Below are 22480 nucleotides of genomic sequence, written 5' to 3' on the forward strand. Positions count from 1 at the left end.
GCAAAACTTTTTCTGCCGGTATATATTTTTTAGTTGAACTCCTTCTAAGGTTGAGGTTGCCTTGTTAAATTTTATATGACTGTTGAGAAGTCGTTGCAGATGATGGCTGTCTGAAGTCAGGAACACACAGGCCTCATCTGAGATAGGATTTTCTCTTTAGTTCTGCCTTTAGCCCTAGTCTATAATGCTCTTCTTGGCTTGGTTCCCACATATTTATGCACTTTTATGAAGAGTACTGGTAGCTGTTATGCCCTAAGATGAAATGACATTCTGCACTTTCCTTTTCCTCATGTTCGGACTGAAAAAGGTAAAAAAAAAAAAAAAAAAGCATTCAGTTTCTCTGCCCCTTCTGCTTGGAATGCCCTCCAATCTGAAATAAAAAGATCAGAACTTGTCCCATTGGGAGCATTCCACTCTACTCTAAGACACTTTATACTTTATACTACCTAGTTATACTACTTATTTACTCACAAATTAGTACTTTCATATGTTAATGTCTTCGTGTTGGATTTTTGCTGCCTGTTTGTTGTTGTTGTTGTTTTTCTGTCTTGATTGTTATGATGTGTGCTGAAGCCTTTCTTGGCCACTCCTGTGAAAGAGGTCTTAATCTCAATGTTTTTTTTTTTTATCTGGTTAAATAAAGGTTACTAACCAACTACTAATTTTACTACAGCTGCCTTAAGTCATTACTTTTAGTCACTACTGCTTTTAACTTCTTCAGAAGCAAAACTACAGCTTGATAAATTAGTTAAGAAAAAAGGTGTCAAGAGAAATTAATACTTCGTTTGGCTGTTTTGACACATTTTGCTCGCATACTGAGACTGAACAATTTACTTTTGAAGCATTTAGCGAACAGTAGCTTAAGATTTTACCAATTTTTTCTACAGTTGTATTCAAATAATTAGAGTATCTTGGAAAACATAATTTATTTCAACAACTCAATTGAATTAGTGAGACCCGTTAGATAGATTATTACACAGAGACTGATGTTTTCAAGCCATTATTTCTGTTAATTATAATGATTATCTGCATACATCAGAATATTACATCGGAACAATAAAAATGATTTTTAATATAGAAATGTGAGCTTAATTAAACTTATGTTCAGTTACTTTTATTCTGACAAACAAGCTCCATCGGAAGGCATATTCTTATTTATTGAACAGTATGTTTCATCAAATACTACTACATACTTATATTTACTGATATGACAACCTGAATCCATTGTCCCACATGTTCAACATGGATTTTTTTTTTTTACAGCTGTACATCTTTAATTAAGACCTATTTTACAAATTCTCTTTGTCTTCTCATCAGTCTGGTACAGTCTTTGACTCCCCAAAACTTTGTCATTAGTGAGATAAAAAAAATGCAATTCTTTTTTTTTCCGTTTCTCTGTAACTTATTTGTGCTTAATTGCTACATTTTTAATAATGATACAGTCCTCTTGGAGAAAGTACTTTGCTTCTCTCGAGGATTTCAGCTTTTGCCATTAAAAACATGCCTGAAAGTCTTCTTTGAGGCATTTTCTTTTTCACAAAACAAAGAAGAAATATTATGTCTGTGTGTCATTATGAGCATTTTGAGCCGGTGCCTGACCCACCAGAAATTTCATTGTGATAACGCATAATGACCTGTCTGATGACACGGACATTTATAGACAATGTTGTTTGATGTATCCCCAAGGTAATATGCTTGTAAGAACGTTTAGGATGTGTTCTGTCTCAGTGAAAGTGGCACTTTTATTGTACTCCTTTGTAAAAGCACTCTGTAGAAATGTAAAGTTGCATATAATGATGTATTGAGGATGCTGCTTAGAATGCTGAGATGGACTAGTACAAGTCAGCTATTTGTCAGAGTTGGTGTTTCCACTTTTTATGCTGTATTATGTAACTGTATGTAAAGTTGCATGTGTAAATTACCTAACTCTACAAATGACATCATCTTAGCGCTAAGGAATCCTACACAAAGTTCAGTCAGGTCCAAATCCAGGATGTAGAACCATTGCCGTTTTTTTTTTTTTTTTGTACATTTTCGATTATTTTAATTGATTTTATTTTTATTTTATTGTTTCTTTTTTGTCGTATTTATTTGTTTGTTGGCATGGCTGTTAATATAGATCTTTCCATTGTCTCTGTACCATAGCTTTTGGACTATATGGCTTTCTTAAAATCCTTAAATTTTCTCGAAAATTCATGGTGTGCCTTATATATGATTACCAAACTTAATATGCCTACTGACCGATTTTATGTGGTACAATGCGCTCAAAAGTCTGTTAAAATGTGCAAGTAGGACTTTGGTTAGCAACGAAGCCGCTCCGCTCAATGGAGCAATCCCTCATACTGTTGAGGGATTGCTGTTCGGAGTATTAAGGTACACAGTGTCCCGATGGGATCTTTGAGCTGTCTGCAAGACTGCATGACTGTAATGCCGAAACTAGAAGTGCATTCATGTAAAGGCCCCCACATACTCGGGCATACGTCCACGCGTACTCAAGGCAGACTTGAGGTACCGATACCCCAGAGGAGCGACCAGCCACAGACCTGGAAGGTTCATCTAGGGTGGAGAAGAACAGACTGCCTAAACCACACACAGAGACCAGGGCGAGGACTGCCATAAATTGGGCACACACCAATCCCCTGCCACGACTCCTGCGCCGACGACCCACGAACCCATCCATCCAGAGACAGGGCCAGACAGACGGTAATTTCCTTACTTTGCAGTCATGCCAAATCCTATCCAATTTTGGATGATAGATTAAAAATTGACCTGTGAGATCTTCAAAGGTTGGGATTTGTTTCATCCTTCCTGTACAGTATTTTCTTTGGTCTTTTTGTTAAAGAGATTAAATAGAGAACAGTAGTGAACATACTGCATCATAAAGACCGCATAAGGTCTGTAGGTTTATGATTGCAAAAAGTTATAAATATAGTTGCAAAGCATTGTATACATACAAAATTGCAGAGACTGGTAAACTGGCTTCAGAAAGTAAAAACCCTGCCTAGTTTTTCTTCATCCTGTTCACTTAACCAGGTGATTTTAAATGATAAAACATCACACTGAAATGTGATGGGTGCTTAATTTAAAATTAGATAAACTGCTAAAACTAATCCATAGAGGTAGGTTAACATAAACTCAATCATTTGTATGTTAACAAAACAAAAACAAATAAGATTAATTTGGGCTTGACTAAAGACAAATATGTTGTCTTAATTTCTTTTGGGCCCTCAAAAATAAATAGATTTTGTCTATACCAAATTGCGTGTATGAACTAGTGCAACCTCAATATGTGGATTTGAGAAACGAGGACACAGCTGCAGACAAATTACCCACTGGGTGTCTGGTCACCTCCCTCAGGACCCATGAAGAGGGCATCAAGTGGAGATTCAAATCATTAAATGTGTTTTTTATGAGCCTGAAAAACTGCCAAGTACATAGATGGCTACAGAGGACGTTGGGGACATAAAACCACAGTCTCCAACCAGCCGGACAAATAAATGACCACGGTACACAGGCCCATTTTTATCCTGCTGCTCAGTGATAGCTGGCTGATAAAACATTATCTGTTTTCGCGGTAAAATAAACTGATAAAGTACGGTGACTACTTTTAGCTTAATAATGCTGCCATATGCTTAGGCTGCTAGGAGACATTAAGATCTATTTCTCTCACTCTGCTGAGGTCTTTTACTGTTCTCCAATTCTGCAGTATTTGTTATTAATTCAGCTTTTAACTTTATGTTCTCTTTCTCTGGCCTGGCATTCTGTTTAGTTGTGACACCATTCAGGGGGTCAGACCATCTATCATTACCCTCTCTAGCATAGAAAATATTCCTGGGTCAGTGCTTCTGTGCTCTTTCTATGTCTCTGCTCTGTCCTTCCTAACCCCCAGTCAGTTGTGGCAGATGGTCGTTCACAATGAGCCTGGTTCTGCCGGAGGTTTTCCTCCCTGTTAAAGGGGAGTTTTACTCTCCACTGTCGCCACATGCATGCTCAGTATGAGGGATTGCTGCAAAGCTAACAACAATGCAGATGACTTTCCACTGTGACTCTACGCTCTTTTAGAAGGAGTGAATGCTGTTTGTCAATGACTTGATGTAACCTGCTGGGTTTCCTTAGATAGGAAACTTTTTGACCAATCTGTCTGTATGATTTGATTGAATTGACTTTGTAAAGTGCCTCGAGATGACGTGTGTTGGGAAATGGGGCTATATTAATAAAATTTAAATTGAATTAATGAATCTTAGCTTTTACCAAAGCTTTTTAACAGATATTCACCATCTTTCAAAGGTAATCATATATAAGGCGCACCATGAATGTTTGAGAAAGTTTAAGGATTTTAAGAAAGCCATATACAGTACAAAAAATATGGTACAGAGTCGATGGAAAGATCTATATTAACAGCCATGCCAACAAACAAATAAATAAGACAAAGACTTACTTGTTTATTTTTGGTCAATCCCAAGACACTCAGGGAATTAAAATTAGTATTTAATCCGAAAGCAAACAAACAGACAAGGTAAGATAGCCATGTAAAATTTCTGGAACAACATCAATAACAACTGATGAACTATATTTTTAACAAGATAACACAAATATTTTATTTTACATGATCTCTTATCTTGTTATGAACAGGGTATTTTTTTCTAATATTCTCATCACTCAGGCATATGATAAAAGGGACTTATGTTGTTTTCTTTCCATTTTGGCTCAATATCAACATGAGTGCATGTTATTTTGTTGAAAGTTTGTTTCCTCTGTGTAACTGTTGTGATTTCTTGTGTCTGCATTTTATTTCTCTGCTGCCTGTTATTAGGTGCTCTCTGATCTCTTCCCTGACTGCCATTTCAACACCTCTCCTGTTTTTGTAATCTTCCTCTCCGGTGGATACACTTCTTTGTTGTCTCAGTAATTTTCTTTTATCATCATGGTCGGGTCAATAACTACCTGGCCTTGTTTTTTTCTCGTTTCTCCTTTTATTCATGCGATTCCCGTTCCTGCAGCCACTTTGCTTTTGGCAGAAAATATTTTAGCTTCTTTACTTGCCTTCAAGTTGTCATGTTGGGTTTGTCTCGGGAAAAGGAAAAAAAAGAGGAGCCTTACCTATCGATGCTGATGGCACACAGGTTGAGGATGCTGGCGGTGCACATCATGACGTCCAGAGTGAGCAGGATGTCACAGTGGATCAGACTAAAGTGCCACTCCCCGACGACCTTCAGGGACACAAAAAGAGACTGAAGTTATGGCTTAATCGTTTTCTGTACTGTCACAAAGACAAAACACAGTGTACTTATTTTGTAGAATGTGCTAGGGGGTACATCTTGTCTGAATGAGAAGCCACAAAGTAAACTCAACATTTACAATAATATTTGATTAAATTAAGCTAATTTCTTTTCTTTTTTTCCCCTTCTACTCTGACTAAAAGCTCAAAGAGATCTCCTTTGGCACTCTTTGAACTTTGCTTGAACATTTTCTGCTGATGGTTGAATTGTGTTAACTTACATACCACTAGGTTAATATGAATGATTTTATTGTAACTTGAACAGGCAGTTTATTAACAGATAAATCTTAAACGTTCATTCATTAAGTGACATTAGGGAAAATGTATTCACATATATTTTTTTGGCATTACAATTGTGATTGTTTGCTTATCTCACCCACTGGTTCTCATGAATTGTGGCCTTAAAATAATGATGGTCAGCTGTTTTTTTTTTCTTACTTGACTGCAATTAAAAAAGTAATTTAAGTTTCTGCTGATTATATCCAGTCCCTTGCAAAAGCATTAATATGTCTTTAAGGTTTTCACATATTGTAATGTTCCGGCTAAAGTTGCACAACACATAGCTTGTAATCACGAGTGCAATGTCAATGTTTGCAATACTGCAACAGCAAAGATTGTCTTTGGTGCAATTTTTTGAAGATTGTTATAATTTAATCACAGACTTTGTTGTGGTCCATTGAAATGATTGCATTTGGCCAGTTGGGTGGACTTTTTCCTAACCTTGATGTTCAGACTTGGCATTGCTATCAGTGACCAAGACGCTTGTGCATCTTGGTCACTGATAAAAGTGTGACATTCATGATGGTGGGAAACAAAGTGAGTGATTAGACTGTGGGTTAATAGTAAACGGCATCATCATCTCAATATTAAACAATATCGCAGCTGCATGTTTTCTCTCTTCTCTAAAAGTGAGGACAGAGAGGCCACATAATGCATGGCACTGCTGTATTAAAAAAATACAAAAAGAAATTTACATTTATATTACATTTTATTGAACAAAAAAAATATACATTTCGGTTTTATTCTACTCTTGTTCTGACGGGTTGTTTTCCACTGTGTCTGCTCGAGAAACCAAATTATGCACACTTATACAGTACCTCCATGTAGACACCCCAAGGCATGACCAGTGTTGCCAGCAGCAGATCGGACACAGCCAGTGAGACAATGAGGTAGTTGGTGGTTGTCTGCAGGGCACGCTCCCGGGACACAGCGACACACACCAGCACATTGCCGAACACCACGCAGAAGATGAGAAGGACTAAGAGCACTGCGTAGAAGTTGTACGGGGGTGAGGAGGATGATGGAGAGCTGGTGCAGTTGGGGGATGTCAGCAGGGAGGAAGAGGAGGAGGAGGTGGGATAGGATGCAGAGGAATAAGGGAGGTCAGGTGTGATAAAGGCAGAGAAATTGCTCCTAAGGGAGGAGAGGGGAAGTGGGGGAGAGGTGGTCTTCTCCGACTCGTTGAGTAAAGTCATGATGTCGCTCCACTGAACATGATATGCCTGAAAGTGGATAAAACAAAGAGAGGAGGGGAAATATAATTACCATGAGACTTCACATGACACAGAGTTCATTCAAGTGAGGCCTTCTCAGCAGATACAGTCACTGACCTTTGTTTTTAACAGTTGAGGACATTAAAAGCAAAGTTTCCTGTAACACTAGAACTGTCTTTGGTCTCACATCAAGGAGTCAGATAAATGGGAAATCACCCAAAAAAACCAACACTGCAAATAAAATATAATCTCAAAGGTCTGGTTAGTTACTATAACGTTGGGCTACTTTGTTTTGAAATTATTAGAAGCTGAGTTAAAACAAAAAAAAACAAACATGTATTATTCTAAGTTTGGAGTAAAACTTTGGTGCACATTTTTGGTTTCCTTTAAAATATTTTAATTTTTTTTTGCTGTTAGTTGCTTATAATTTTTTTCTCTTCCTTCCCTGAGTTGTTATGGTGACGTGACAATGATTATGACAGCCACTGGTTGTAAAATAGGCTGCTACTCTTTGGAAATGTTTAACACCACATGTTGCATCACCTCCTCAAGTCACAAGAAATGGCTGAGAAGAATGCAAATAAAAACTTTTTCAGGGTCAGCTCCATGAAATGCAATCATTAAGCAGAATGTCAGAAACTGAGACAATAATTCCAAATGTCGAAAAAAGCCAAATAACCTCCTTTGCTTGGATTTTGAAGAAGCTTTCACAGGACATCTTAACTCTGTAGACAACATCAAGTTAATCAGAAATGTAACGGCAACAAGCTGCCTTTTTGGACTCTTTTTTAGTAAGTCTTTTAGAAAGACATGAAGACCTCAACATTGGGGTTTAGAGGAAACCAACCCCCACAGATCACTATCTTCTGTTTGAGTCTCACTACCCACTAGAATATAAACTTTCCGTCATCAGAGCTTTATACCATCGGACCAAACATGCCCCCACGAAGTCAGAAGGGAAGAAAAAGAGAACAAAACATGAACAAAGCTCTTCAAACCAGTAGATATCTAAAATGGGCTTTTGTCAAGGGAGCAAGAGACTACAAAATAGACAACAGAAAATAATCAGTTGCAAAAACACACTGCAAAAACGGAACTTAAAATAAGTAAAATGTTCTTAAAATGTGTGTATTTGTCCTTGATTTGAGCAGGTAAATAAGATGATTTGCCAATGGAATAAGATTTTTGCAATTAAAATAGGAACAACTCATCTCCATCATCTTATTTCAAGTGCAGGATGTCTAATTATCTTATTTTAGGGGTCAAAATACTCATTCCATTGGCAAATAATTTTATTTACCTGCTCATATTAAGGACAAATACACTAACTTTATGAACATTTTACTTATTTTTAGATCTGTTTTTGCAGTGCATCGTCATCCCCTATGTTGCATGAAAATCAGATTTAGAAATATTTTGATCAGCTGAAGGTTTCAAACTGCATTTTGTAGACTTCCTCATTGTAAAGAATGGACTAGTTTTTCAGCGTCACTCCTTGACAAAATATTTCAAATTTTGACAATGTTCGAAGGTAAATAAAGGAAACTCTGGAAACCTGTTTAATATGGGACTTAGCTGAGCAACCATAGATCATTTCTGAGCCAGACAGAAAATATGGTTTAATCCACATGGCAAGAGAATCAATTGATCTTTAAAAGGAAGATGTATAATGGGAAACTGGATTATGCACCATGAGGATGTTTTTTTTTTTTTTTCTAAACTGGGACAAATAGAAGTTCAGAGACAGAAATTACAGAACTAATGTGACAGAAATATTTGTCACATTAGTTATAATGTGATAACTGTGAAAACTTTATGCAAACCCCACAGGAAGAGACTGGAAGCATAGAAGAACATATAAAAATGTGTGAATAAGATTCATATAAGAATCGTTAATGCCAGTGCACATGCACTTTAAAAAAGACATGACCAGGAAATACACAACTTTTCTCCACTCCGTTCTTATTCTATTGATCCTCAATTCATTCAATGACCGAGGCTGACAATATCAAACACAATGGTACATGAATTATTTACTACCAATATGAAATTGAAAAGGACCTCTGACACAAAACACATCAAACACATATCAAATATGCTGTCAGCTTGAAGGCGATGAATAAATGCAGATTTCCACATAGCTACACTGCTCATATCATGTTGATCTATAGCAAAAACCAACACATTCTAAGATGAGTTGAGGTTAATAAAGGAATAAACTCTCTAACCCGTTGACCTTGTAAAGGACATATTCAGCTCATGGCATACACTAATTAATCAGTTATAATGAAGATACTGAAAAGAAGACATTATTAAGAACAGGACACAGTTACCATTACAATGGAAAAAGTAGAAGTACAGACATAATGTTTGTATGTGAACATGTCTTTCATACTTTATTTAAAAAAGTCCAACCATAAAAGAATCTTTCAGCTTTTTGGCAAACACTGTAAGCTAACATATGGTTTTAAAGGAGAATGAGGGAAAAAAACAGCACCACACTAAAATGTATCACGTCATTAATATAAAGCTAACTTTTCATGTTTGAGAACTTTCGTATAAAGAAAAATGATTAATCATAATATTACCACCACATCAACCTTGACTGCACTGCTTCATCCCTAACACATACCACTACCATAATTCAATGTATATAGCCCCAAAAAATGAACTTTATCAATTATCTTACATAAAGATGTTGACTCCACTGTTAATATATGTAGCAAGTCCTCAAATCGAACCCGCTACACGTCTGAACAGGACTACATCATGACATTAAAAATCTACCAGCGCATGGATGGTCTTTGCATGGTCTTAGGGTAAGGTCTTCTGGAGCATTTTTTTTAATGAATCTATCATGAATACAACTAAAATGAGTACCATGATCCACACATGCAGAAACTAGACTTGGATCAGAGGCATGTCTTATGGACATGTTATAGTTTAATGCCCTCAGTTCACCATTATTACATTGTTATGATCAAAACTACTTGTTATGCTAAATCCTTTATACCTTCTGCGATTAGGTTCTTAAACTTGAATTAAGTGTCTTTCTGACCATTGTCTATGAAAGGTTGCAGCACATACTTGTCTGCTTGTCTGTTTTTCTGTTTATGTCTGGCTGGGTCACTGCAATGAATCGCCCTTCATGGGATGAATAAAGTCTTTCTGATTCTGATTCTGAAATGTGTCTGCTGTGTGAGAAGAGCGCCCCTCAAATTGTGCATATAAAGCCAAGAACACTGATAACTAGTGTTTTTCAAACTACAGTTGAAATGCAACATGTAGTTGTCACAATGTCAAAGAGAAGCCCTTGCATCATATTTAAAGATGAGATGGAAGGAAGAAGACGAAGGACGAGGACGTCAAAGAAAAAGCACCAGCAGCAGATCGTAGAACTAGTGTAATCGGGTCATAACAATCAGTGGTATTTGGTATTTTGTGTGCATGATGTTGATAGGTTAATTGAGATATCAGTATTAATAATTCATTTGTAAATGTATTAGTTACATGAATGTCACTAATTAACTAACCGATTATTTAGCTGATTAGTAACATTTGAGTTAGATTGCCTCTTAGATTGTCACAGGGACACCGGTGTATGTGTCCCTGTGACTTGAATGAGTAAAAACCAGTTAACAGCACAATAAACTGGATAACTCAGTTAAAAATTGTAAGCTTTACCTTTACAGTGACATCAAGCTTTTGCATCTACTCTAAAAAGTTTTTTTTTTTTTTTTTTAAAAAGCATTTAATCGAATGTAGGTATACTTTTTTAGGCATTATTGGTATTTATGATGCATACCTTTGGACATATTTTAAAGCAGCCACCTCACTCTTGGGTACGTACTTGTTAAATACAAGTGAGTGGTGCACTCCTCTGTTCCTTGACAAACGGACTGAAGGACTCCTTGATCCCTGTTGTTATTGGTTTGGTCAATTCTAGGTCCACACTGTTAGGACTAATATGGACTTCTCTATTTTTTCACTATTGTCTTTCAGCAAATTGGCCCTTGGGGAAAATAAAGTTTACTTGACGTGACATGACTCCAGAAAAAAATAACCTTGCAAGTTTTTGCCTGAAGCTGGTAACTATGCCGTCATCCACAGTAAAACGAGACAAATAAAAAGATGGGCTAAAAGGCCACTATGGGACGAAGCAACCAGTATTACAAAAAAAAAAAAAAAAAAAAACACAATGAAGCCAGAGTGTAGTTTGTATATTCATAAGGGACAAAGACTACATTTTTTGGAAGCATGTCCTGAGAGCTGAAGAAACTTGAATATACTTGTTTGTCCATTTTTGCCACATTTGAAGAAAGACACGGTAGGTTGTTTGAAGTATGGGGCAAGCACCATCTTGAAGAATGGGCAAAAATTCCAGCAAACAATGATAAGAAGCGTGTGGAAGCTTCAAGGTATTGCTAACAAACATTAAGAAAATGTACATAAACGTCTTACTGATTAGAAATAATGTTGAGAATTTTAATGACCCAAAACAGGACACATTTGGGCTGCTTTCATTTCAGACAGTGAGACAAAAAAGGTCATGTCTCAAAGTATAATTTATGCAAACATCTGGTTTCAACTTTAAAGGGGAAATGCACAGCTAAGTACAGAAGCATCCTATTCCAGATGTGATACCTTTGGCGGTAGTGTTGTTCTTGGGCTGGTCAATCAGCAAGTAACAATGTGTTTAGTGAGTTCTAACCAGTACAGTAGGGATGCGATTGCCTACACAACTGACATGAAGTTTTACAGATCTGCTGTGATCTGGTGCCCTTCAAACAATCTTAAAAATCCCACAGACCAAATCTGGATTCTCAATGCTATGTGAGCGGGGCCTTAGTTATTTGGTATAGTTAAAGCATCCGCTCGTAGTTTTAAGGAGACATACAGAAGACAAAATGCACCACCTGGAAGAAAACTGAAACACACTAAAAGCTTTGTTTCTAGGCCGTGTTTCAGGTAATGCATATGAAGTAAAACCCTGTAAATCTCACTTCAGTTTGCTTCATAAATGAATTTAAAGACATCAAAGAACAATATGCCCTAAAGACATTACACCACAGCAGAATAAAGCTATAAACTCTTTCAATCACTGAGCAAAAAGAAAAGAAAAAAAGAAAAAAAAATGGAAATTATATTTTCAAACAGCACCAGCTCTCTTCTTTTGCCCGAAGTTGTTCAGTTGAAAACTCAAATATTTACTTTCAACTTACAGCAGCAGAAAAATACCAAATGTTTAGCCAGTATCTCGTTACTGCTGATGTGATCAGAACACAAAAATATTTCCTCTAACCAGCGGCTCTTGATCAGACCTTGCTGCAACTTTTCTTTGGTAAGAAAAAATATATAACTTTCTTGCATTTCGTGTAGAACTAAACACAGAGATGTTGTTCAAAGACTCAAGAAGAAGATCAGTGTTGGACCACCAGCTGTGTCGAGATGTGTTTGTAACCAAGCTTGACACAAGAAGGTGACGGCTAACATAAGGGTAGAACAGAAAGACTAAGATTAAAGTTTAAAATCCTGCACAGATGGGAGAAAAAAAACATCAGTGTTAAAACAATTTCACATAAAAAGGACAAGTTGCTTAAAAGTCATTGAAGAACTTGGCTTGTGAATGGCTTGCTGCTTTGAATGTCACCTTGATGAGCTGTTTGTATTTTGTATTCTGCAAATAGTCCTGAGATTCTTGACTTCAAGTAAATGAGGTTCTAGAAGTTCCTTTAGCATTTGACTCTGCAGCAAACATAATGTGGCTTCCAGCGTTACATCCTAAAACATATGCACAACAAGGACATGCAAAAATGACATACAGGCTTTATGTGTGATGGTTCACAAAATGCCCTCAAATAAAAAATTAATAAAAAACAACAAAACAACCAACACATTTTCAGATACACCAAAATGAAATGCAAGACATGAAACAGCCTGACAAAACTCTAGTCCAGTCTTGTTTGTTTGTAAACTTTAAAATTCTGATCAGATTATTGATTTGGGAAATTAAAGTATTTGTGTTTTTCGTTTTTCTTTTACCATTACAAAGGTTAAAGAAAACAAAGTCCATAGCAAAGATTTTCGAAGGGTGTTCACTTCAAATATTTTCGTTTTTGGCAAAAGAGCTAGTCAGATGATGAACTAATTTATATTCTCTGCTAAAGGTTTGTGGCAAAATAAGAGTAAACATGTGGAAAGGTTGATTTTAAATGTGGTCTATAAATAAAATCAGATCCACTGATCTTCTGTGTTATTGACAGCAGCATTTACTGCAAGCTGAACATAAAAATTTTATCTTTACATCAAATCCTGCACACTGAAAATATGCAAAACTATCAGCATAGGCAAATTGCTTCCCTTAGAGATGTTGCAGATTAGTTGTTAAACTAAATATATGTTTTATGGACTAACTAATGGTTACTTGCAAGCTTGCTGTTTAATCGTGAGATCATGTTTATGCTCATTAATGCAGGTATTTAATAAAACATTGGTGCCAATGACATTCTGCACATGTGTATATTTATCAAAGAGTATACTAACCTAATTTCTGATAGGACTGAATATTTTTTTCAATATTTCACTGAAACAGAAGGGGAATCCGTAGCCAGAATTTTGGTCATACATGGTGAAGCAGTTCAACCGTCTGAGGTTTCCAGTAGGGCAGAGGCAAAGGGAGGATCCAGGCTTTGAGTCAGTAACAAGAGGCACACTTCAGACAGAGGTATCCAAACAGGGGCAGAAACAGGCAGACTACGTCGAGAGACAGTTCAAGGTTTTCAAGGTCCAGACACAGAAGTCAACAGGAGAATCCGACAGAGGCAAGACAGGCAGGAAAAATTAGAGACAGGTTGATATCAGGCAGGCGCTCAAGGATGGATGGTTTACTCACATGGTGGCTTTCAAGAATCTGGCAGTTACACACTGGGAGAGGCTGGAATATATAGTGCCCTTCCCAGGTGCAGCAGCTCCACTGAATTAGAGCCGCTGCAGGTGTAACTGCTCAGATCTTGATTACCAGAGCTGAGCAAGAGCAGAAGCAGGCAGAGAGTGATGTCACTGAGACTGCAGACAGGGATTTCTCAGACAGCAACAACAGATATAATGATTACATTGCTCTTAATACCAAAGCAAAAGCAAAATATGAATTTTCTTAAATTTAGCAAATGCAGCATAAAAGTTGAAGATAGGAAAATATGCATAAGAGGAGGCTAGAAAGATCTCAAAATATTTCAGAAAAATATATTTATTTTATGTTGAGTTATGTTGCTGTTGTCCTGATTTTGAAATTCAATCTACCAAATCAGCATTGAACTGCTCTAAAAACATATGTGAAGGGTTGCTAACTCTCACTCTTCTATGTTTCTTGCTCCTCACTCTACCAAGACTTAAATCTCGCTTCAATTACGGAAAGTGCCAAAACTCAAACCAAAATTAATTTTCCCACTCTGCTGTTTGTGATTGAGTGGTCATGCAAACCCAGTGGTACTTCATCAATTTTCTGATTGTGTATATCACTGACTTTCAATGTTGGGAAGCAAGTAAGCACTTGGGCTGCCAGATATTTGCAAAAAATAGTGTTATATATTGCGATACTGATATTGGTTATAATAGATTTTCCACAGTTTTGCTAGAGCATTGCTGGAATCTTCACCCGAACTCTAGCCCTCTCCATGGACCATGGATTTTGCACACACTGATATTGAAATAACAACTGCAATTTGATATACTGTCCCGCTCTGATATGCATCTTAAAAATGGCATTAGTCTCTTAAACTACAAAACATGGACTTTGCAGCTTTTTCAGTTGTTTTCATAAAAAAGTATTATTTCTAAACAATAATTGGTGGTGGTAGTATTTCAATTTGTACTACACTGATAGCTATAGCAGTTTTTTTCTCCTGTGATTGACAGCTTTTATTAATGCAACGTGTGTCCAATAAAGAATTCAAAAACTATAGAGATTTAATAGTTATTTTACAAAATGCTCTGGCAAAGATTGGCAGCAAATGAAAACATTAATTACAGTGTTGTTGTGACCGATCCGAGTCAATGTCAGTATTGAATCAAGTATCGACGTCATTTTGGGTCAGACATTGGATTGTTCCCAACGATCAATCCAAGGATGAGATTCAGTGGTACCTTATTGCTGCCTGTCATATATTGGCCGATTTTAATTAAGCTTACAGCACAAATAATAATACTCATAAACTGTGAGTAAAAGTTTTTTTTTTTTTTTTTAAACACGTACATCTGTCAGAATTACTGACACTTTGGCGAATCTTTGTATGTAAAAGAAAATAAAACAAAAATATGACAATCATGAAATCTTTCTCTTGTGTTATTGAAGACTTTTGAAGACTTATGAACATGAGCACTTTTAAACATGAGCACTTAAGCATCATTCTCACTATTCTCATAGTGCAGCAGATGCTACCAATGTGCTGCTTTATCATATTAAAGCACTCACACTGGGACTAACATGCATGTTGCACGGGCATGCAGTCACCAGCACAAGACAGAAAACACCTCACAGACAGTGACGTACTGTCACAATGGGGTGCTAAGGAGCAACACCCATGCAAACTGCAGATATAATATGTGGACACAGTAAACATACATTACAAAATAAAATGTAATCACATCTGTTCACTCATAAAATGTGTCTGACTTTTGATTTTTCATTGGCCCCATACCATTTTGGCTTTATTTTGGGTAATCTTTGTATAAGTCTAAACTCATATTTTTTAATGCCGACAGATGTCAGCCAGATGAGTGTGTATGTACTGTATGTTGTGAAACTTTTGGCTTCTGCACAACTTTATGTCGGTTTCTAATTGGTTATTTAAAGATTCTCCTCCGGGTCCAGGTTTTTGTGCCCTGTAGCCAATCAGCATTTTTCTTCTTCCAATCAGATTAATTAATTATACCTGTCAATCAAAGTCACACACCTGCCTGCTTAGACATGCAGGTGTGAATGTCAGTAACACATGATGCAAATGGAAGAGCTGTGCCACAACAACAAAAAGGCATCAGAGAGTAGTACAGCAAAGGAAAATTTACTAAAGAGATTTGGACCGGACCGACAAGATTTGAAAAATCCAGCAGCTGGTAAGTGACCGTAGATGTATTTTTTATTGAGGTAGAGTTTATTGTTGTGTCGTAAGCACCAACCTTTAGCTCGTGACCCCAAGTTATGTGTTGTGTGTTTTGTGTGAACACTTAAAGCGGTGAACATAGATTGCTTGACATGTCTGCCAACAAGTCTGGATACAGAATAAAAATTGGCTCATAGCCTTGATGAACTGGTAGCAGAGAAGATTTGGATGTGTATTTTCTCACCTAAAGACATCATAGAACTACTTTTTAAAATAAATTAAGGGTATAAAAATAGGTTTGTAAACTCGTCATCTTCTTACTGCTCTTTACTCCCTCTTGTGGCACACAACCTCGCTCCTTAAGCAAAGCCCCAGGCTTCTTGAAAAGTCCTACCCTCAGACCAGGACCTTTTTTCCGTGAAAGTAAAGCCCGGGAAAAGTGAAATCCTCCAAGTGGAAACGCAGCTGGGCTTTTGAGGTCTAATGGAAAAGGGCCTCTTGTCACCCACTAGTCAGATCTCCTCAGAGGAGCAACAAGAGGATTTGGGAAACAAGAGGAAGGCTTCCTGTTTACAGACATATGCCTTGTTTTAATTTTTTTTAGCTTTCAACTTCCATCTGCAAAGGAATATTCAAGATTTGAAAATGTTGGCAGTCTATTGGACTTTGACACAAGTTAAACATATTTATAATCATAGAAAAACATTAGAACACTGTAGGGTTGTTCGGTATACCGGTACTAATTTACTACCGGGGTACTGTGGCATTTAAGATGTTACTATACAGCATTTGGATGGGACAGCGGCAGCATTGTTAAGAGGACGAGGAGCAAGTAGGGAAGAAAGCAAGTCAGAAAGAAACACTGTTGCCACTATTCTCAAACACCAAATCCAACTCTGAAATCCCATCACAGATCACCACCTTTCACTGGACTCAGATAGAGTCAGTTAACCAAGACAAATATCTCAGAATCTGGATTGACACTTTAATTTGCACACCATATTAAACTGCTTGTAAATCGACTTAGAGTCAGGCAGGATTTAGTTTTTTGAATTTAGGCTTGTCTCTCCTTTGAAGCCCTGACGAGGCTTGTTGCAGCCACAATAATGCCAATGTTGGACTATGTGATGTATTGTACTTGCACTCATCAGCTCCGGGTCTGAGAGCTCTCAATACTGTCTATGATGGAGCTCTGAGGTTCATTGCTGGCCTCAAAGCTCTTACACGTCACTGTGTACTTTATGTTTGAGTTGGCTGGCCCTCTTTGGCATCACGCAGGCTTTGGCAACTGTACTTCCTTGCTACTTACAAATGTACATTTCTCAGAAATGCACTGGTTCTTATCATCTTCGTTCTGCCGACCTGTTTTTATTGCCGGTTCCAAAGGTCCGATCTGAGCTGGGAAAAGAGGGTTCTCAGTTCGCTGCTCCTTCTACAAAATGACTTAAAACTGGGGTAGTTGGTCTCCTTGGAATCTTTTAAAAGACTTTCAAATGACAGAGATGCTGTCACATTAACATATAGTTGTTTTAACTGATTATTTTTAATGATATTGTAAAATCTGTTGCCTCTAACATTTGATACTTTCACTGGTTTGTAACTGTTTAGTTTGTATGTGTGGATGGATGTTTGTAACTGACATGTAACCCTGCTGCCTGTTGTGGCCAGGATGCTCTTGCAAAAGAGATTTTTAAATCTCAATGAGACTTTTCCGGGGTGAAACAAAATAAAAATAAATTCTAATTTGTATGGTTAAGAGTTATGGTTAACTGACCATTATTCTTGAGAACTGAAAATAAAATACTGTTCTTTAAGGATATGAGAAATGCAACCAAATTACAAACACACAATACTCTACACTTTCTGTCATCCTTGGTTAACAACAAAGAAAAGTTACATTAGTTATGTTATGATCTTTCTTATTTTCTTAACAGACTTTTATCTTGTTGCTGGTTAGAGAAATCACATTTATGAAGCCACCTCTCATTTTCTCATCCTGGCCTGCCCACCCTGAACTTTCCTCCCATTAACATCACCCAGCCTTTTTTCCTCCTATCACCCAATCCTCCTGTGAAATCACCCTGTTTCTCTTCCTCCGATGCCCTACTCCCCATTGGACACTTTTGAAGGGTCTATTACATTTTCGCCCTTGTCTGGCTCTGGCACTTCTGAAATAAAAAAACAACAGCATACAGTGTGAGAGAAGTTTTCAAACTAGACTCTTCTTTAAGTGAAAGCAACGAGCTGTCCTGCCATAAATCATTGATTTATTTTACTGAGAGGTGAGAATGAGACTCAGAGGCATTGGGAACTGTGTTCTTCTGCTGTATAATTATCTCTCTGCTGATTTCAGGACAAAAAAAAAAAAAGAACTGCTGCTTCAAGACCTCTTGCAGTGTGAGAATCTCTCACACCAATCTTGCTTTTAATGATCGGTCTGTAACTACTGGACATAATAGGTGCATCCTGTTTTCCTATTTTGAAAAATTAATTCCAATTAGGTTTAAACTGGAAAGTACTGACTTTGAATCTGTCTGCACGACTGGACTGATTGACTGAGACAACACTTGACACCAACTCATTCATCTGTTGTGAATTGTTGCTATAGACATAAAATTAACTGAATCTATTTTACTTATCTGTATTGCGAGTGAAAACCCAAAATTCTGATTTTCAGAATTTTTTTATATAATTCAAGACTAATAGAATATGATTTTTTTAACACATACGTGTATTGTTACAGCAGACGAGAAGCTCTTATGACATTACAAAGTTCACGTGTTGTATCAGTGAATATGGATGTAAAGTTGGGTGGAAGAAAGAAAGGGCACAATCAGCAAGCATAACCACAGCTTTGTAAAAAAAGAAAAAGAAAAAAAGAAGCCTATTAAAGAGCTTCAAGGATATTCACAAGACGTGAACTGCAGCTGGTATCAGACATTAAAGACATAGACCACAGACCAGGCGTCACCAACCTTTTTGAAACTGAGAGCTCCTTAACTGGTGTTGTCATACGAAGGGCTACCTGTACCGAGTTCACCTTTATTTTATGTAAATTGAAGACATTTTTCATGCTTTGTTATAGATGTTGTCATTTTTAAATCTTTATAAAGGCAAGTGTGCATAAACAGGAAGAGTAACAGAATAAAATAAAGTTTTAGATGCAGCTCACTGGTAGATTGTACTTTTTTAGAAAAGGCTTCGTGGGCACCACGTGTGGTCCTCGGGGGCTCCCTGGTACCCGCAGGCACCATGTTGGTGACCCCTGCCGTAGACAAAATCAGAAGCCACTCAGTTGTGTTAAGGAGAAAAACTGTCGCTCTATTCCTCAGGGGTTCAAAGTCCGTTTTCTCCAAGTGAAAGTAAATGTTGCCTTTTTCTTTTAAATCAGAGTCCCAGAACCTGGAGACAGTTTACATTTTTTAATTGTTTCTTTTAAGTGTTTTTATGCATAATCTTTTTATTTTAGTTTTTTAATGGGTGTGCTTTAGTTTGTAGAGACGTACTGCACTTTGCTTCAGCTGTTGGCTGTTTTTAAGCACTTTATAAATAAAGATGTAGTACAGTAAAGAGTGGAGAGGCTTAGAATCCAAGTTGCTTCACTTCCTGTGTGACATTTCTACAGTCAGTGATGATTTGGGGAGCTATTTACTCTGCCGGTGTTTGTCCACTTTGTTTTATCAAGCCCAAAGGCAGAGTCGCCATTTCCAATAAATCTACACTGTATATGGGCTTCCCTTCATGAATTCAATTACTTTAATATATTTACTTTGTAATGATATTCTAATTTATTGCAACACAACAGTAAATTACACAGCAGAGAACAAAACTGTACACAGTTGCAAATTTCTGAGATCACTCTATGGTCATATAAGTGTAAATACTTAAAATGTTGAAAAATGGAAGTGAATCAGTTCAACATTTGATAATAGATACTTTTCCATGTAACAGCTTGCAAAAATGACACAACTTCTTCTGTTTAAAATAATCCCCTATCAACTGATGAGGATGCAGGAAAATCACTCCAACACCACAACATGAAATTCCAGTCCTACGGCGGTGCTCCAAACCAGCCACAAACATTCATTATTTAACATGCAATTTCACATCTCCTCCATCTCTTATTTAAAATGAGATACTGCGGCTTCACTTGCAGCTGATGTGAGCCTGATGGGAACAGACCAAACGCACACTCAGAAGTCAAACAGCAGAGGATAAAGTGCTATGGAGGGATTTGTAATAGTAGTCTAAAAAACAGCAAAGTCAGAATTTTGTTTCTCCATAGTTAAAGACCATTTCCCCCCTGTTGTCTGTTAGTGAATCATAATTTAAGAATAAAGGGGTTTGATCCATGTCACCAATTTCTTTTACATGCTTAAAGTGGTCAAGATGACAAGGTTTAGCTGTTAGTTACAAAGCAGAACATACTGTCTGTCTCACTGCCCAAAATCCTTTTGCTCAAGCTATAATTTAGTTTACAAGTCTATTTCAAACATGATTGGGAAAGAAAGGTGTTAAGGAAACAAAAATAAATCTACCTAAAAGATCCCCTCACAAAATCCTCACCAATCCAAGGTTTTTACACTAAAAACACATTTCTGTCACAATCCCCAGGTCTTTGGTTGATTTTAGGTTCCTGGGGATCGGGCAGTTCTGGTTAGGTTTTGCACTTTTCTGTTTAGTGTTTGCACACTCAGCTCCTGTCAGACGGTTTTCTGTTCTTTATTGTTTTAGTAGTTTATTCTGGTTTCTGTTAGATTCTTTTTTTTCCTGCCAGCCTGTTCTCAATATAGCTTTTGTAATTTATTTTATCCTATCTGGACATTTATCATGTATTCCTGTTAGATTCTGCTCTCCTCCTTTCTCTGTCAGCTCATTGCCCTCGCTCTAATTACCTTTACTAGTCCCACCTCTGCTAATTGCTCCACCTGCTGTCCCTTCTGTTCTCTCCACTATTTAGTCAGCCAGTTCAGTCAAACTCAGTCAGATCCTCTGTTATGCAGCCCCTGTTCTCGTCTCCTCCTTGTCATGTTCCTGAATCCTGCTTCAACTGCCTGCCTGTAAGTTTAGCCTTTTTTTTTAATTAATAAACCACCATTCATCTCAACATGTGGCTCCCTACCTCTTGTCTGCGCTTCGGTCCATTTCAGAACGCTCAACAACCTGACAGCTTTACTGCTTTGAAAACCTTACCACAGAGCCTGGGTGAATAACTGTAAACCTCCAGTAATTAAACAGGTTTAAAGATTTTAATCTTTACTGGTGTTACACTGAAGCCAAGGTCAATAATCAAAATTCAAACTCTTAGGAAAAAAGGTAAAACAAAGAAACTAATCACTTAGAGGGTCTCAGATGCTTCTTGTTTTAAGGGTGATTGAATTACAAGAGCTCCTGTTGCAAACCGTTTTAAATTACACTTAACCTCAAACTATTCTTGAACAGTTTTGGTTTAGGTTTGGAGCTTTGATTTTTGGGTTTGTGAACAAATAAGATAAATATATAGCCTAATTTATAAGCTGTATCTTAAATAAAACTAAACGCATCATGTAGACTGCATGAGATAAATAGATAAAACAAAACAAATGTTCTCGTTAATTTTATTTCGTTTTTTTTTTTTTTTTTTTTTTTACATATGGCTTCTTTGAGCAAAATTAAACTCCTCCACAACACCCAGGTGCTGCACAGTCAATCTTTGCTTCTTTAGATACATAACCTTTTAATAATAGACATAATAAACATTCCATTGCACTGTGGTTATAAGATGAAACTGAAATATGTCCTTGAATTTGAATCTGTGTGACTGGTTATGTATTTCTGTAGACAGGCACAATGTGAATTGTTGGCAAATAAAAACAACGCAAATGTATTGAAGTTAAAAGTACAACTTGCAACAACATTTTTATAAATCGCGTCCCTCACTTCCCCACACATGCATACTATATTCCCCATAAAACATTTCAAAACGCATTTTACAATCTGCGCCTTACTTTCTGCTGGGTCTGAACTTCAACTCCGAGCTCCGGGAAACATGAACCGAACCTCCCAATCCTGACCAGGCTCGGTTCCAAAACGTGAGCGCTACTGACGATGGCTCCCGTCCTCCAGCTGCGTCGCGGATGCGCTCTCCGCGGCGCAGTGTGGGGCTGAGGCTGCTAACAGCTGCTGGGGATGGCAGAGGAGAGGAGACAGGGAGGAGGAGGAGGAGGAGGGGAGGGGAGAGGGGGCACCGATGCTCATTTTCGCCTGTTGATATTCATTCTGGGGGAGAAAGAGCAAGAGCCGCACGGTTGGCTTACAGAAAGAGAAGGGGGCGTGGCCAGACATGCTGAAGTTTGCGCTTTAGTGCCACGATCTCTGGAACAAATATGGAAAACTTTAATTGGCTGATTATTGGCCAAAAAAATAAATAAAATAAAGCTTTGTAAAAAACACCACAAAAACTTTGCTACATGTGTCTTTACTCCATCAGCAACTTCCATATAAATATGCATGTAGGCCACATTCTCGATTACATGCTTGCACATTAGAACTGGGGGAGCTAACCAGTTTATGTGTGTTTCACTGAGGAGCACATCACCCAGGGCACCTCAGGTTATACAGGCTCCCGATGG

General features: G+C 37.4%; 1 protein-coding gene across 1 annotated transcript in view; it reads right to left on the bottom strand.

Annotated features, from left to right (window-relative positions):
* drd2l (dopamine receptor D2 like) overlaps positions 1–22112 on the bottom strand; it is a 33319-nt gene extending 11207 nt beyond the window's left edge. Inside the window, exons 1-3 of the mRNA XM_012852655.3 lie at positions 21857–22112; positions 6376–6780; positions 5101–5210 (exon numbers count right to left, since the gene is read on the bottom strand). Of these exons, the coding sequence (XP_012708109.2) occupies positions 5101–5210; positions 6376–6753 (488 nt within the window). The 5' untranslated portion in view covers positions 6754–6780; positions 21857–22112. The remainder of the gene's footprint in view (positions 1–5100; positions 5211–6375; positions 6781–21856) is intronic.
* Between the last annotated feature and the right edge of the window lie 368 nt (positions 22113–22480).

Source organism: Fundulus heteroclitus, chromosome 3 (genome assembly GCF_011125445.2).
Source record: "Fundulus heteroclitus isolate FHET01 chromosome 3, MU-UCD_Fhet_4.1, whole genome shotgun sequence".
Taxonomy (NCBI): Eukaryota; Metazoa; Chordata; class Actinopteri; order Cyprinodontiformes; family Fundulidae; genus Fundulus; species Fundulus heteroclitus.